Source organism: Staurois parvus, unplaced genomic scaffold (genome assembly GCF_062004578.1).
Source record: "Staurois parvus isolate SC_StPar_1 unplaced genomic scaffold, SC_StPar_1.0 ptg001090l, whole genome shotgun sequence".
In the NCBI taxonomy this organism is placed as follows: Eukaryota; Metazoa; Chordata; class Amphibia; order Anura; family Ranidae; genus Staurois; species Staurois parvus.
In genome coordinates, this window is record NW_028318886.1 from 1,696,164 (window position 1) to 1,713,685 (window position 17,522).

Consider the following 17,522-nt stretch of genomic DNA (forward strand, 5'->3'; position numbering starts at 1 on the left):
CAAGACTTTTCATATAAAATATAAAATATAATGGCGGATCTCTCTGCAAGGGACAGAAGTAAAAATTCCGGCCGTAGTCGGGACAAAAATCGGCCTATTTTTTTACCGTTAGTGGTAACGTCGGCCAATTGAACGACTGATTTTTCATTTTTTTTTTTTTTTTTTTAAAACCGGACGATTTTTGACCTGTCTATGACCTGCATAACCCTGTATGGTCATCCTTTTTTAAACAAATTATAAATTAATGCAACACGACACATATTTGCCTCACCTTTGGAAGCTTTTCCATTCAGCTTTTGTATGTCAATGTCCTGTGCGTATACCGGAGATCTACAAGAGATAAAGTAAAGGATAAGGTTACCAGATAAATTGTGTTTATCCAAGAATGATGAGCAATAAAATAATGGTCTAGTCTTGAATGAGCCATCAGTTTATCTGGTTCTGCCACTGTTAACTGACAGTGGTGTATTCTTCTCACAGTCATTACGTTTTCTGTACAGCTATGAATTAGGCCAATGTACTGGGAGATATTCCCAATGCAGTATCAAGCCTGTCTGTCTGCTAGAGGCACTATTGCCCCTCCAAGAGTCCATAAATGGACCACTTATCACAAGCGTTGCACTAAATCGGAAACAACTCTTCTTATAATTGGGCTGTTTATGACCATCCTAACAATTTGTTTGTCCATTAACCTTGTATAATGGCTTTGTTTGTCCATTAACTTTTGGAGGCATTGCAATAAAAAAAGTTGGAATTTCCCCTCTGGGCCTATATATTTTCTGCTCATTGCTGCTGCCATAGGCTTCTGACCATATCAGCCAAGGTGCACACCTACATATGAGTAAGGGTATGTATTAGCATGTTGGAGACATTAGACAAAAGCTGTTCTGGGGCAGGTACTAAAGCATATGGTTCTAAATACCCTGTAAAACTATAGTATATATTATATCAGATTGTAATAATTATAGGAATTAAATAATATATAGGACTGTTTTCATATTGCAGTTATTTGTGTGGGAGTTGAAGCTTACGAATAAAGGTATAAAACACCAGATGGCTCACCAGATCATAAGTAGATGTCCTTAGTCCCAAAAACATTTAAAAAAAAAAGTCTATAAGGGACTCAAACACAAGGAAAATGCATGTAAAGCCAGTGATGGAAGCAACCATTCCCCAATATGCTGTAGACTAGCTCTAGGACAGAGATTTTGTGGTTTAGCTTCAAAGCCATACAACTATTTTGTGGCCATGAGTCAGGCTGCTTTCAGCACAGCTTAATCAGGCTGCTCTGCTCTGTGACAACGTCCCTTAAAGACCAAGAACACTAATTACATCTTAGCTGTCCTGTCACTGTAGTGCAATTTCTGGACATGTATTTTATCTTTAGCAGCTCCTAAACCCACTTGCTGGCTAAACACATCATTATGTTGCCAGACTGAGGGCATATTACTGGCTCTTTTCTGCCAGGTCCTGATGTCTCACAGTTGAAAAACAGTCTTTGCTATCGAAGCACCAGAATGGGCTGGTGGGAAATGGGGTAAGACAGGTCCGTGAAGAGCAATTGTTCATAATATGCCAGGCTTAAGCTACCAGCTCGGTGTTGGCAAACGAAACACAAGCAAAAGTTGCATATGTTGGGGAGAGTCCACATAGAATGGGTGTAGCATAAAAAATATTTCAGACATTTCCAACTTTTTTTGTTTATCAAAAGGATCAATAGTGAACAGAAAAAGTTTTTTTAGGGGACAACACCATTATCAAGAAGCTGTCACTGGCAACATGACACATTGGGGTTGATTTACTAAAGGCAAATAGATTGTGCACTATGAAAAGTGCAGTTGCATTCTGCAAGTGCAGTTGCTCCAGAGCTCAGTAAATAAGGTAAAGCTTCACTTTGCAAAGAATACCCAATCACATGCTAGAAAAAGTAAAACAAAATGCATTTTGTTTGCACATGACTGGATGGTGGAAGTCAGCAGAGCTTCTGCTCATTTACAAGTTCTGAAGCAACTGCTCTTGCGGAGGTCAACTGCACTTTGCAAAGTGCATAGTCTATTTGCCTTTAGTAAACCAAACCCAATGAGTGGTTTGTTGTAGTTGTCACTGGTATAATTCTGCACCATCTGAATCCCTTGCAAGCAGTTTTGCTGGCATCTGGTTCCCTATGTCTATTCAAACATTTGCAAATATTGCTGTGCACTGATGAAGGAAATGTGTGCTTTGCCTCTGAAATGCACTGGCTGTCTTGTAAATCATTATGGCTGTTTTGGATTACTTTATGAATTTGGTCTAGTGCTCCTTGTTATGGTTTAAATCAGAGGCCTCCAAACTTTCTAAACAAAGGGCCTGTTTACTGTGCTTCAAACTTTAGTGGGGCTAGCCTGTGCCAATGGGAGTAGAAAATGACCTGGAATCAGTAGGAGTAAACAGTGTTCATCTTTGGTATCAGGGGATATATTAGTGCCCCATTGTTGGTGTCAGTGGGAGGAATAGTGGCCCATCATTGGTGTCATTGAGAGAAATAATGCCCCATCATTGGTGTCATTGGGAGAAATAGTGCCCATCACTGATGTCAGTGGTAGGAAAAGTGCCTCAATATTGGTATCAGTGGGAGGAATAGTGCCCCATTATTCGTGTCAGTGGGGGGAATAGTGCCCCATCGATGGTGTCATTGGAATAAATGGTGTCCCATTATTTGTATCAGTGAGAGGAATAGTGCCCCATCATTGGTGTCAGTGCAAGGAATAATACCCCATTGTTGGTGTCATTGGGAGGAATAGTGCCCCATCATTGATGTCAATGGGAGGAATAGTACCCCATCATTGGTGTCAGTGAGAGGAACAGTGATCCATCATTGATGTCAGTGGAAGGAATAGTGCCCCACTGTTGGTTTCAGTGCAGGACTTATTGCTCAATTGCTGGTGTCAGTGGAAGGAATAGTGCCCCAAGTCGGATAAAAGTATGCAAAGGGCCGCATTCGGCCCCTGGGTCACAGATTAGAGACTGCTGGTTTAAGTGATAATGAGGATAGCCCTTGTTGCATGTGAGCCACCTAATCAAAGTCAGTGAGCTTTTCAAATGATCATCATCCTTCCCTTTACTACTCTGTATCAATAAGCATCTTGGATTTATCCCCTTGAATCCTAAATGAGGACCACTCATCCATAGAAATTTACTTGTGAACTCCAAGACTGCATACAGCATAGTACATTTGTCCTGAAGAAAACTGCATTAACACAGTGTAGTCCGGGGCTGGCATAATGTTTACTAGCTGTGGCACTTCATAACCCTGGTTAGAATTGGGAGCCTGCCCTAAGCTGAATATTGAGAAAACAGAGTCTGTTGCACACTGTCTCACAGAAAATAATGACCAGTTTGCTATAGACCTTGTTTACCCCAGCTACCTGATCTGCAGCATGGTGCAGGTGCTGGATTCTGTTAAATGTATGGGAGAGGGCATGTGCACAACTGTATGTACTATAATCATTGGTCAGTGCCTAGGACAGCAGAGTAATGGGGCCATCACCAGGCCTTAAAATATACAGTGCTTCTGTAAGGGGTGTTGAGAGGGGCTGACAGAATCTTTAAGGTTCAGGGTACACATAAAGCCATATCTTCTCTCTCTTGTTTGGTGGTCTATACAGCTGAAAAATAGTTCCACCTATTAAGCAATAGCTTGCTACCTTCAGTAGTTAATTCTGACAAAAGCTTTTACTAAAATTATTATAGGACAATATGGGGAAGAGACTGTACAAAAAAGAGTCATCCTTTAGCTGTGGCTAGGGCAGCATGATGTCTAAATATGGCTTTGGATGTAGGTAAGAAACCATGCACATGCCCCAGAAGAGCAGAAAGGATTAACAGTGTTGTTCAGGACAGAAGAATTGTGTTGTATTCAGTTATGGACTACGAAAGTGCTCTTATTTTTTAACGTGTCTCTATCTAAAGGGATTGAATATCAATAGATGAACAGTTCCTCAATAGACCCATCCTTGGCAAACTGCTTATAATTTAGTATCTGGTTATGGACTCCTCTGTGTTTATAGGACTGAAGGGGTTGGATCATATTTGTATGGTTAGTTCCCCATTAGGTGTTTTTCATACTTGTAGGACAGATCTGCTCTGAAGGTGCCTAGTGGGCTGAACCTGTTGCACAGGGTGTGCAGCCATTCTTGTCAGGAGGTAAGGTGAAAATGTTCACCTCTAGTGAAGGAAATTTCTTACCTCACCCCTACTAATGCTGAGAAAATAGTGCAGGTATGGTTAATCTGTATACCTACTGTTCCCCCAGTATCTAAGGACGAAGTAGATCATATGACTGCTTTTATCAAGGTTAGAGGCTCGGTACTAGGGTGGAACTTTGCAGCTGTAACTGAAAAAACAAGTAGCAATAATATAAAATAAAGTATCAAAGTGATTGACATTCATTGTATGTATATATCCATTTAGTCATATTCGACTCTCAATGATCCTATGGGCCAACCTTCTGGGCACCATGTCTGATAAACTTGAAAGCTTTTTTGCCAGGTCTTTCTGCAACCTAATTGCTTGAATTGGGAAAGGCATGCAGAATGTGATAACACATATGCATGCCAAATTTGTTCACACTGTGACAGTGTGACGATCTGTCACCCAGGATTCTCAACTAGGCAGGTTGAGGGGCTCCAGGGTAAGTGTTTGATACGGAGGAGAGTGGCTTTTCACTTTCCTCCTTTGTTTGTAAGGTCTGTTTTGGGATCTGGAGCCTGGAGATTTCAAAGAGATCTGGGAGGGATGAAATCTCCAATCCTGGGACCAGGTTTTGGGAATGGCCAGGAGACTGATGGCACAGGTGTGTGCAGGCCTCTTCATAGAGTCAGGACCAGGGTTCTGGGCTCCACCCCGGCAGCTAGGAGTCAGCAGGGCTCCACCCCGGCAGCTAGGAGTCAGCAGGGCTCCACCCTGGCAGATGGGAGGTCTCTGCCTTGGAGTCAGGTGGAAGCCAGACTAGCTGTGTGCTAGTGGCTATAATTTGGGAAGAGTCTGCAGGAGACAGACATTGAACTGTGTGTAAGCCAGAAGGCTGAATCGTTGTTTAATTTGTGTGATGGTGGAAACCCCTGCGTGGGAAGCTTTATGTTCTGGGACATTTTCTGTAAATAAAATTGGGCAAAAAGGCCCTTAAAGAAAGCGAGTTGCTGTGTGCGTTAACAAAGCTCTACAACTTTGAAGCGAGTTCCCACAACACATATTAGGGCAAATTTAGACAGAAGCCAATTAACCTACCAGTGTGTTTTTGGAGTACCTGGAGGAAATCTACATAGGGAGAATGCAGTGATTGTACAACTGTTAACATTTGTCTTCAAACTGATCTAAGAGTTCTTTTCGGACACACAGTGCTTAAATCTTTCATATTTATTGATTAATATGAGTTACAAGATCAATTCAGTACCTGGCTTCCTAATACTCTGGCAGCAAGGCATATCTGCTTAGAAAGGGACAATTTGGTAAATTTTGTGGCTAGGGATACAGTACGTTTGAACATGATGTTTTGTAGTTCTTACCAGTCTGTGTGTTTCTCTGCATCACGTGACTCCCTAGGTTCTACTCCGATGCTGAAGGACGAAAAAAAAAATCAGAGCATTAAAGCGGAACTTTGCTCATTCAATTTATAGAAAATAATGGTTTTTTTTAGCAAGGAACATACATTCCCCATTAATAATTCTGCAACCAACATTAGTGTGTGCTGTAAATTGCCTCCAGCATTATTCCTGTTTTTTCTTGCTGGAGGCTGCCATTTTGTTGAAGCTCGATATTCGACTCATGCTCGATATTTGGCCCATGTATACTTAGCTTAAGCACTCCCTATATTCCTCTGGAGCCTCAGGTTTCTAAGTCCAGGATTCATGCTGGGCTCCAACTTCTCTCACTATCTTCTGCCACTTTCATCACAAAGTCCAACCCTCTGACATTTATTAGTAAAATGCAGGAGACTCTAATGACCACTGAGGTTCTGGCCAGTGGTCTGTGTACTCAAAATGCACGCCAAAGCCTGGGGGCAGGCACTTAATAAGGCTCTGCTGACCCAAGATGGTCACCAAGGTCAGGAGTATGCAGTGTAGCCAACCAGAACACTGCCTCAGGGGACCAAGGAAACCACAAAGTAACCAATTTTCTTTTGACTTCCTCTCCAGCTGCAGCACCACTCCAGTTGAGTGCCACTTGCAATGGAGAATTGGGATGGCACCTGCCTACACATTTCTTTCTGTTAACCCTTTTATTACCAGGGGTCATTCACCTTTGTTACTAGATTGTATTTTTATTTACAGTCCATGCCAAACTTCTGTCTTAGGGAAGATGATTATTATGGTGGCATGGCAGCCTTGCTGTGAAAAAAACATAAAATTACAGTCTTTATTATTTTGAGTTTATTATTATCCATAGTTTATTAGATACCAACATATTATGTGGCACTGTACTTTAGATAACAAAGGGTAATAAATGGATTTCAAACAAAGTATAAAGCATTAAACAGGTATCAAAGAGGTGTCACCATCAGGAAACCCAAACCGTCCTCTCTGCTCCTCACATGACTTCCTGCTCTCTAGCTCCCTTGTCTCCTCTTCCCATGCTCATCTCCAGGACTTCTCCTGAGCCTCCCCCATCCTCTGGAACTCTCTACCCCAATTTATCAGACTATCGCCTACTCTGCTCACATTTAGGCGATCTCTGATAACCTATCTCTTCAGGGAAGCCTATCCTGCCCTCAGCTAATAATGGAATCTTCTACTCTTCCTACCAGTCTATCCCCCACAGTAATTACCTTTTGTACCACTAGCCCCTCCCTCTTAGATTGTAAGCTCCAAGGATCAGGGCCCTCCTTTCCCTCTTGTATTGAACTGTATTGTTGCTGTATTGTCTCCCTTTATATTGTAAAACGCTGAGCAAACTGTTGGCGCTTTATAAATCCTGTATAATAATATAATAATAATTGCCTGAATGACCTTACAATCAAAGAAGCCAGGAGCACTAGTTACAGTACAGTGGATAAGAGAGATGACAGGAGGAGGTTATTTGTTAGGAATGGTTAGACAGGGAGGAGAAGGTAGTCTGAGGGACTGTTGAAATATAGGAGCAAGCCTATTAAGATGGTGGAAGAGAATTTGAGATCACAAGGGCTACTCTTTAGACGACTTTCATTGGGTGATCTTATGAGTGAGCATAAGCGGGTCTTTGGTAGAGCAGAGAGGGTAAAGTAGCTACAATTCCCTGTGGATGATGGGAACTGTAGTTTCCTTTTACTGCAGAGAGAGAGAGAGGAGATGATATGATGTAATCCCTGCTGTTATACCTTCTCCTTGGCAGAGCAGATGCATTTCTCTGTTGAATTACAGAAATGAGGTCATGAAAATTCAATCAGACTTTTCTCCTAAATGGTAAGGATTTTCTAAATGTTATTAACTGTTTAGTGTTTTCTGTGGGGGGGGGGGTGTAGTAATGGGTGATGATCCTGGAGTTCTTCTTTAAGTTTTAGGGACATTTCAGAGATCCAAAAACAAGTCTACAAAGGCAAGGTGCAACAATTTTTAGGACAGAGGGAGACAAGTCAGAAGTGGATAGGTACCATAGATCTGGTTATCATCTGCATGATATTAGAGGTATCTGGTATTAGAGGTCAAAGGAAAAGATATATTTGCTAAAGAGATTGCATAAATAGGAAAAAGTATCTGGCCAAATAATAAACCTTGGGATCTCCAGCAGAAAAGGTTCTACCAGAGGAAGAGGAGCAATTAAAAAGAAGCTGGATAAAGTCACCTTTTGATTTGGCTCTGATTAGGTCATGTACCAGTTCAGTTTTAGTTGGATTTGCAGGAAGAATGTCAGGATTGAGCTAGATGTGTGGAAATATTTAAAGCTAAATTGAATCATCAAATATCTAAATACAAGTGGCACATGTACTCTTACTTAAAACTTTTGCGCTTTCTGTATTACTTCCAGATCTGTACAGTAATCCAGAGTGAAACCTGTCCTTAGTGCAGAAGCTTCCTGTAATAAAGACCAGTCACTGCTGCTCTCTCTCCTTGTGCAGGCTGACTAGTCTTATATCCACTCCCCTGTAGTTTTCTCGAGGCAGTCTGTAATGTTTGTAGGCTGCTTGGTTCCTCCCACATCTCTGCTTTCTGCACAGGCTATGTATATTACAGTGATGATATCACCACTACTTTTACAAGGTAATAACTGGGTTTGCAAAGGCATTTGGAGAACACAACCGGATTTATATTCTTTCTGCCTATTGAAAAATATATTTGAATGAGTGCTTTTTTTGCCTAGAGTTCAGTTTTTACTCTCTTATATACAAGGTATTAACACAGATTGGAAGGAAAAGGAAAATAGAAATGGGGTGAAAGTTGAAAGATGAAGAGTGTTTTTTTTTCAGTATAGGAAGTATCATTGCATTGTATGTTTGAAGGGAGAGATTGAATAGTTCAGTCGGTGTAGCTGCTTGATTGAAATTATGACAGGACAATGGTGGCTTCAGTGCCATCTTATTGCTCAGGCAGTCCCCCCAAGAAGGGATAATCGCACATGGACACTGGACAGAGTGGGTGATCAATGCGGTGGTTGGGGGAAATAACTGGAACCAATCTTCTATGTGGCTCTTATTGCAACAGCTGAAAGATGGCATATCCTCCTCCCTCTGGCTTTTTAGCTGTTGCAGGGTGAGCTACAAAAGATTGGTTCCTGTAGTTTCCCCCACCCACTGCAATGATCACCCACTCTATCCACTATCAGATTCCCACCTGTGTGTCCCTGTGTGCCCCCTCCCAGGGCTGCCGGCTTCCTTCCTCTCCTGCCAGCAGGTGCAGGGATCTTCAGGATGGAGAGCGGGAGAAGCAACCAGGAATTATGTAATTTACTAGTCCCTTCCTTTTCTAAATGGACACAGTGAATGATTGGTACCAATCACTCACTGTGTCCATTCATAACTGAATCATAGAAAACTGTGTATAATATGCTTCAGTTTATGAACAAACAGGAGCCTCTGTCTCCTGTTCATTCATCTGCCGTGCAGCTGAGGCTGCAGAAAGGAACTGGGGAATGTGTTTCCTCAGTCTCTTTCTTTGTTTCAAAAGTGAGACTTCAGGGGTCTTTAGACCCCTTATATCTCACCAAAGACCACCCCCCAACAGAATTGGGAAATAAGTATAAAAAATAATTTTATGAAAATGTAAAAAATAAAAGAAGACAAAAACTTCTAATCAGACTAAAATTCCACACCCAATATGTAGCATAATTTAGCCACATCCATTGCTGCAGCCTACTACGTGCATTGCAGGTCACCATCTCCCTGATAGTGGCCCCAGTGCTTTTCATTGCCCAGGGCCCCATGATGCTATTAAGATGGCAGTGGATAGCTTTAGCTATGGAGTTAAAACAGTGGAAAAGCTAATTGCATATAAATGGAGTGAGCTTAGAGGAGGTAGTTTGGTGCATTGAGATGGTTCATAGTTCTATATCACTTTTTCTCTCTAAAAAAAAAAACAGTGCAGATAATAGCATCTAGCCTAAACTTTCAGAGATTGCTTGATCCCATTAACTACAGGTCGCTGTTTATGGTAAAAATCCTCTGTTCAATGCCTCATTCATAGCTGCTAGGTATTGCCATGAGTGGCTGTCTCCCAGCACTGTGAAAATTAACAGTAGCTGCTACTGAGAAAAGTTGTGGCACAGACTCACCCCTTCCACTTCGCCATTCATTATGCAAATATTACTATGATCACACAAATCATCGTGTTATGTGTATGGGCCATTAAAATGCCAAATAACTGCTCATCCTCCATTCTCAAAACACAACGCATTGTGTGATCATTGTAACACCCGCAAAATGAATTCCTGAGGGATCAGAAGGGGGTGGTCAAGCGGAACAACTCAATAGCAGAGGCTACTGTTAAACCTCACAATGTCGCAAGACAGCTGCTTGGGACAGTATTTGCTGGGTATGAAGGAGGCACTGAACAAAAGATTTATATCACAGTCAGCTACACACCATTACAAAACCAGTGTTTCGTGCTGTATCCCAAAAAAGTGGTGAGGTCTTGGGAAATACAAACAGTAGTGGGGTGGGGTGTTGGGTTGAGCAGGGGGTCAAAAGAGGCTTGGGAGCATATAAATGTTGAATCGTTAGGTGTGTAACCCTTTGAATATCATGCCTAAATGGTTAATAAAAAATACTTTGTTTTGCTATGATAAGCTGGCTGTACAGAATTTCATTAGAAATGTTTTATTTTAGGAATGTTTGTTCGATTCTCTAATTGTTAGCGGGTTAATTCAACATTCATTTTTGACCATAATGATGAAAATTCAAATGAACGGGATGGAAACTTTTTCTCAAACAAATTCATTTCTAACAGTGCACGTGGTTTTCATTCTGGAAATTATAGAAATTCCAAAATTGAATGGAAAAAGTAAACACAATTTGAATATTTCTATGATTGTTTGTTCACAAATATGCTAGTTTATGGCCAGCTTTAAGGTTGCAGTTAAAATGGTATAGCTTTAATATTTTTTTTTAGGAAATCGATGTTTAAGCCAGTATTCCTTCAATTTTGTTGAACCAGGTATGTACAGTAGCTTATTTGTGACTTGTGTGCCAGGGTTGCTCCTCCCTGATAGCCCTGATCCTTCTTTTCTAAGGTCCCCCACCAATGCTCCTGTCTTTTTCTGCTTTCCCAAAGGGGGTACTCATGCGGGCTCGATCCCAAGCCACACTATGTGCATCTATTGATACACACAGTGTGGCTTGGCCCTGCCCCCTGAGTCACTGGATTTGATTGACATCAGCAGGAGCCAATGGTTCCCACTGCTCTCACTAAGTCCAGTGAGGAGGCAGAGAAAGAGCAGTGCTGTTTATCTTGGGCACAGCGCTGGATCGAGATCAGGCTTAAGTAAGTATTTAAGGGGACGGGGGAAGCTGCACCTAAAAGTTTTTTTTTTCACCTTAATACAGGAAATAGCTAAAAAAGCCTTTATCCTTTACAACCACTTTAAAGCTCAGTGAAATTAGAATTAGCAAGTGATCAATATCGATATACGGATCTTAAGCAAATGTTTCATTAATTGTTGGTAGCAAGTAAAAAAAAACCTCTTTCAATGTGCTTTTACATGGTAAGAAAAACCAGTCTCATGTGAAATGATGGCAGAAGTTTAAAAGTAATGGTGAGGAGTGACAGGTGCTGGACGTATAGTGAGCTGTCAGGAGCCAGTATGGAAGAACTCCGCACCTGTGTCACTGTCTGACCTCTTGTGCACTTTCCATGTGTAAGCTTTCCTCTCCAATAGACTCACTTCCCTTCTCATAGCCCAGACTTTACAGGACAACCTCTACTTCCTCTCCCACTCTATAGGACAATGCAGTCAATGAGATCACTGTGACATGAGGGAAGACAAATATATAAACAAGCTGTACAGAAAATAGGAGGTTTACAGTGTGCCATGTAAATAATTCTCAATTTTCTGACACAGGAAAGAGACACCTTTTAATACCAATATTTTTCTCCAGTTGTCAGAAAACAAAATGGACACACCATCAATACTTCATTTGCCAAACTTCTTGCATTTGCCGACATGAATAAGTCAACACCACCAGCATAAAAAAGGGGTAGTACAAAAAACACGTACCACATAAATACACTAGTGGGCCATCTATAACGAGACACAGAGGAAGGACTGAGCTTTATACACTGAGACACAGAGTGAAGACCGAGCTTCATACACTGAGACACAGAGCAGAGACTGAGTAATATACACTGAGACACAGAGGAAAGAATGAGCTTCATATACTGAGACACAGAGCAGAGACTGAGTAATATACACTGAGACACAGAGGAAAGAATGAGCTTCATATACTGAGACACAGAGCATAGACTGAGTAATATACACTGATACACAAGCACAGTGTGAGCCCTGTACACCAAGACACAGAGGATAGAGTAAGCCCTGTACACCGAGACACAGAGCACAGAGTGAGCCCTGTACACCAAGACACAGAACACAGAGTGAGCTCTGTACACCAAGACACAGAACACAGTGTGAGCTCTGTACACCAAGACACAGAGCGAGTCCTGTACACCAAGACACAGAACACAGAGTGAGCCCTGTACACCAAGACACAGAGGATAGAGTAAGCCCTGTACACCAAGACACAGAGCACAGAGTGAGCCCTGTACACCAAGACACAGAGCACAGAGTGAGCCCTGTACACCAAGACACAGAGCACAGAGTGAGCCCTGTACACCAAGACACAGAGCACAGAGTGAGCCCTGTACACCAAGACACAGAGCACAGAGTGAGCCCTGTACACCAAGACACAGAGCACAGAGTGAGCACCGTACACCAAGACACAGAGCACAGAGTGAGCCCTGTACACCAAGACACAGAACACAGAGTGAGCCCTGTACACCAAGACACAGAACACAGTGTGAGCTCTGTACACCAAGACACAGAGCGAGTCCTGTACACCAAGACACAGAGCGAGTCCTGTACACCAAGACACAGAGCACAGAGTGAGCCCTGTACACCAAGACACAGAGCACAGTGTGAGCCCTGTACATCAAGACACAGAGCACAGTGTGAGCTCTGTACACCAAGACACAGAGCACAGAGTGAGCCACGTACACCAAGACACAGAGCACAGTGTGAGCCCTGTACACCGAGACACAGAGCACAGAGTGAGCCACGTACACCGAGACACAGAGCACAGAGTGAGCCCTGTACACCAAGACACAGAGCACAGTGTGAGCCCTGTACATCAAGACACAGAGCACAGTGTGAGCTCTGTACACCAAGACACAGAGCACAGAGTGAGCCACGTACACCAAGACACAGAGCACAGTGTGAGCCCTGTACACCAAGACACAGAGCACAGTGTGAGCTCTGTACACCAAGACACAGAGCACAGAGGGAGCCATGTACACCAAGACACAGAGCACGGTGTGAGCCCTGTACACCAAGACACAGAGCACAGTGTGAGCTCTGTACATCAAGACACAGAACACAGTGTGAGCCCTGTACACAAGACACAGAACACAGTGTGAGCTCTGTACACCAAGACACAGAGTGAGTCCTGTACACCAAGACACAGAGCACAGTGTGAGCTCTGTACACCAAGACACAGAACACAGAGTGAGCCCTGTACACCAAGACACAGAGCACAGAGTGAGCCCTGTACACCAAGACACAGATCACAGTGTGAGCTCTGTACACCAAGACACAGAACACAGAGTGAGCCCTGTACACCAAGACACAGAGCACAGTGTGAGCCCTGTACACCGAGACACAGAGCACAGAGTGAGCCACGTACACCGAGACACAGAGCACAGAGTGAGCCCTGTACACCAAGACACAGAGCACAGTGTGAGCCCTGTACATCAAGACACAGAGCACAGTGTGAGCTCTGTACACCAAGACACAGAGCACAGAGTGAGCCACGTACACCAAGACACAGAGCACAGAGTGAGCCCTGTACACCAAGACACAGAGCACAGTGTGAGCCCTGTACATCAAGACACAGAGCACAGTGTGAGCTCTGTACACCAAGACACAGAGCACAGAGTGAGCCACGTACACCAAGACACAGAGCACAGTGTGAGCCCTGTACACCAAGACACAGAGCACAGTGTGAGCTCTGTACACCAAGACACAGAGCACAGAGGGAGCCATGTACACCAAGACACAGAGCACGGTGTGAGCCCTGTACACCAAGACACAGAGCACGGTGTGAGCCCTGTACACCAAGACACAGAGCACAGTGTGAGCTCTGTACATCAAGACACAGAACACAGAGTGAGCCCTGTACACAAGACACAGAACACAGTGTGAGCTCTGTACACCAAGACACAGAGTGAGTCCTGTACACCAAGATACAGAGCACAGTGTGAGCTCTGTACACCAAGACACAGAGCACAGAGTGAGCCCTGTACACCAAGACACAGAGCACAGAGTGAGCCCTGTACACCAAGACACAGATCACAGTGTGAGCTCTGTACACCAAGACACAGAACACAGAGTGAGCCCTGTACACCAAGACACAGAGCACAGTGTGAGCCCTGTACACCGAGACACAGAGCACAGAGTGAGCCACGTACACCGAGACACAGAGCACAGAGTGAGCCCTGTACACCAAGACACAGAGCACAGTGTGAGCCCTGTACATCAAGACACAGAGCACAGTGTGAGCTCTGTACACCAAGACACAGAGCACAGAGTGAGCCACGTACACCAAGACACAGAGCACAGTGTGAGCCCTGTACACCAAGACACAGAGCACAGTGTGACCTCTGTACACCAAGACACAGAGCACAGAGGGAGCCATGTACACCAAGACACAGAGCACAGTGTGAGCCCTGTACACCAAGACACAGAGCACAGTGTGAGCTCTGTACATCAAGACACAGAACACAGAGTGAGCCCTGTACACAAGACACAGAACACAGTGTGAGCTCTGTACACCAAGACACAGAGTGAGTCCTGTACACCAAGACACAGAGCACAGTGTGAGCTCTGTACACCAAGACACAGAACACAGAGTGAGCCCTGTACACCAAGACACAGAGCACAGTGTGAGCCCTGTACACCGAGACACAGTTCACAGAGTGAGCCACGTACACCGAGACACAGAGCACAGAGTGAGCCCTGTACACCAAGACACAGAGCACAGTGTGAGCCCTGTACATCAAGACACAGAGCACAGTGTGAGCTCTGTACACCCAGACACAGAGCACAGAGTGAGCCACGTACACCAAGACACAGAGCACAGTGTGAGCCCTGTACACCAAGACACAGAGCACAGTGTGAGCTCTGTACACCAAGACACAGAGCACAGAGGGAGCCATGTACACCAAGACACAGAGCACGGTGTGAGCCCTGTACACCAAGACACAGAGCACAGTGTGAGCTCTGTACATCAAGACACAGAACACAGTGTGAGCCCTGTACACAAGACACAGAACACAGTGTGAGCTCTGTACACCAAGACACAGAGTGAGTCCTGTACACCAAGACACAGAGCACAGTGTGAGCTCTGTACACCAAGACACAGAACACAGAGTGAGCCCTGTACACCAAGACACAGAGCACAGAGTGAGCCCTGTACACCAAGACACAGATCACAGTGTGAGCCCTGTACACCAAGACACAGAGCACAGAGTGAGCCCTGTACACCAAGACACAGAGCACAGTGTGAGCCCTGTACACCGAGACACAGAGCACAGAGTGAGCCACGTACACCGAGACACAGAGCACAGAGTGAGCCCTGTACACCAAGACACAGAGCACAGTGTGAGCCCTGTACATCAAGACACAGCACAGTGTGAGCTCTGTACACCAAGACACAGAGCACAGAGTGAGCCACGTACACCAAGACACAGAGCACAGTGTGAGCCCTGTACACCAAGACACAGAGCACAGTGTGAGCTCTGTACACCAAGACACAGAGCACAGAGGGAGCCATGTACACCAAGACACAGAGCACGGTGTGAGCCCTGTACACCAAGACACAGAGCACGGTGTGAGCCCTGTACGCCAAGACACAGAGCACAGTGTGAGCTCTGTACATCAAGACACAGAACACAGAGTGAGCCCTGTACACAAGACACAGAACACAGTGTGAGCTCTGTACACCAAGACACAGAGTGAGTCCTGTACACCAAGATACAGAGCACAGTGTGAGCTCTGTACACCAAGACACAGAGCACAGAGTGAGCCCTGTACACCAAGACACAGAGCACAGAGTGAGCCCTGTACACCAAGACACAGATCACAGTGTGAGCTCTGTACACCAAAACACAGAACACAGAGTGAGCCCTGTACACCAAGACACAGAGCACAGAGTGAGCCCTGTACACCAAGACACAGATCACAGTGTGAGCTCTGTACACCAAGACACAGAACACAGTGTGAGCCCTGCACACCAAGACACAGAACACAGAGTGAGCCCTGTACACCAAGATACAGAGCACAGAGGAAAGCCCCCTGTACACACGGTGAGAATATTGGATAAATGATCGTCCTTTTTTTTTTATGCATGCTATTTTCATATTGCAAGTGAAGAGGTTACCAAAATTACCAAAATTCTTATACGACAGAAAATTTGAAAGTGATGTAATGTATTTGTTTTGTATTTTTGGACAAAAACTGTACCGATTAAACGAAAATTGTACGATCTGGTATCATGCGAGAAACATTTTCGTGCTTGTCCCTTCAAATAATTGAAATTTAAGTATTAACAATCAGATTATTGTACAATCACTTCAAAAGATGTATTTTTTGTACGATTTTCTGATCGTGTGTACTAGGCTTAAGCCCTGTACATCAAGATAAAGAGCACAAAGTGAGCCCTGTACACCAAGATAGAGAGCAGGGCAGAAACTCAATCCTATACACAAAAACAATGAGCCGAGACTGAGCCCTATACACTGACAAACAAAACAGAGAATGGGCCATGTACACTGACATTCAGAGCAAAGTCTAAAACCCTTACAGTCAGGCAGAGAGGAGAGTCCTATACACCAAGGTACAGAGGAGAGACTGAGCCCAAACACTGGCAGTAAGGCTCAGGGGCGGACTGACAACTCATGGGGCACCCGGCAATAGGGGATCATGGGGCCCCTGTGTCCTTGCCCAAACTAAAAAAAGCCTATGAAAAAGGTACCAGGGGCATCTCATGGGGCCCCCTACTGACCCCGGGCCCTTGGGCAGTACCCGAGTTTCCAAATGGTCAGTCTGCCCCTGGTAAGGCTACTTTTACACTGATCCGCTGCGAAAACACAGCAAAAATGCATAGGTGGTTTTCTGTGCTTTTGCCGCACTTTCTGAGCGTTTTTTAACCACTTGCCCTCCAAAAGATTTAACCTCTTCATGACCAGGCCATTTTTTGCTGTTCGGCACTGCTTTATTTCAACTGGTAATTGCGCGGTCGTGCAATGCTGTACCCAAACTAAATGTATGTCCTTTTTTCACACAAATAGAACTTTCTTTTGGTGGTATATGATCACCGCTGTGGTTTTTACTTTTTTGCGCTCTAAACAAAAAAGACTGAAAATTTTGAAAAAAAATTTATATTTTACACTTTTGGTTATAAAAAATATGCAATAAGCTCAAAGTTAATTATAAAGGTAGGCCAAAATTTATTCTGCTACATGTCTTTGGTAAAAAAAATCTCAATACATGTATTGGCTTGTTTAAAAGTTATAGCGTCTACAAACTATGGTTTATATATTGGAATTTATGTAGCTTTTACTTTCTGACTGCCTATCACAATTCTTGAGGTGCTAAAATGCCAGGGCAGTACAACCCACCCCCCCAATGACCCCTTTTTTGTAAAGTAGACACCCCAGGATATTGCAGATTGCACATTCTTCTTCTTCTCTTGAGTATGGGTATACCACATGTAAGAGACTTTTTGGCAGCCTAGCTACATACAGGCCCCCAAAATCCAATGACCACCTCCAGGTTTTCAAAGAGCATATTTCCTCATATCACTTCCC

At 43.9% G+C, this 17,522-nt stretch overlaps 1 protein-coding gene and 1 long non-coding RNA gene across 3 annotated transcripts in view; one reads left to right on the plus strand and one right to left on the minus strand.

Annotated features, from left to right (window-relative positions):
- LOC149440351 (uncharacterized) overlaps window positions 1-17,522 on the plus strand; it is a 109,076-nt gene that overhangs the window by 42,006 nt on the left and 49,548 nt on the right. The window lies entirely within an intron of this gene.
- The window catches only part of DMTN (dematin actin binding protein), an 81,385-nt gene that overhangs the window by 28,415 nt on the left and 35,448 nt on the right, over window positions 1-17,522 (minus strand). For both annotated transcript variants that reach the window (XM_089658715.1, XM_089658714.1), the window contains exons 2-3: window positions 5,544-5,594; window positions 272-330 (exon numbers count right to left, since the gene is read on the minus strand). In XM_089658715.1, the coding sequence (XP_089514841.1) occupies window positions 272-289 (18 nt within the window). In that variant the 5' untranslated portion in view covers window positions 290-330; window positions 5,544-5,594. The remainder of the gene's footprint in view (window positions 1-271; window positions 331-5,543; window positions 5,595-17,522) is intronic.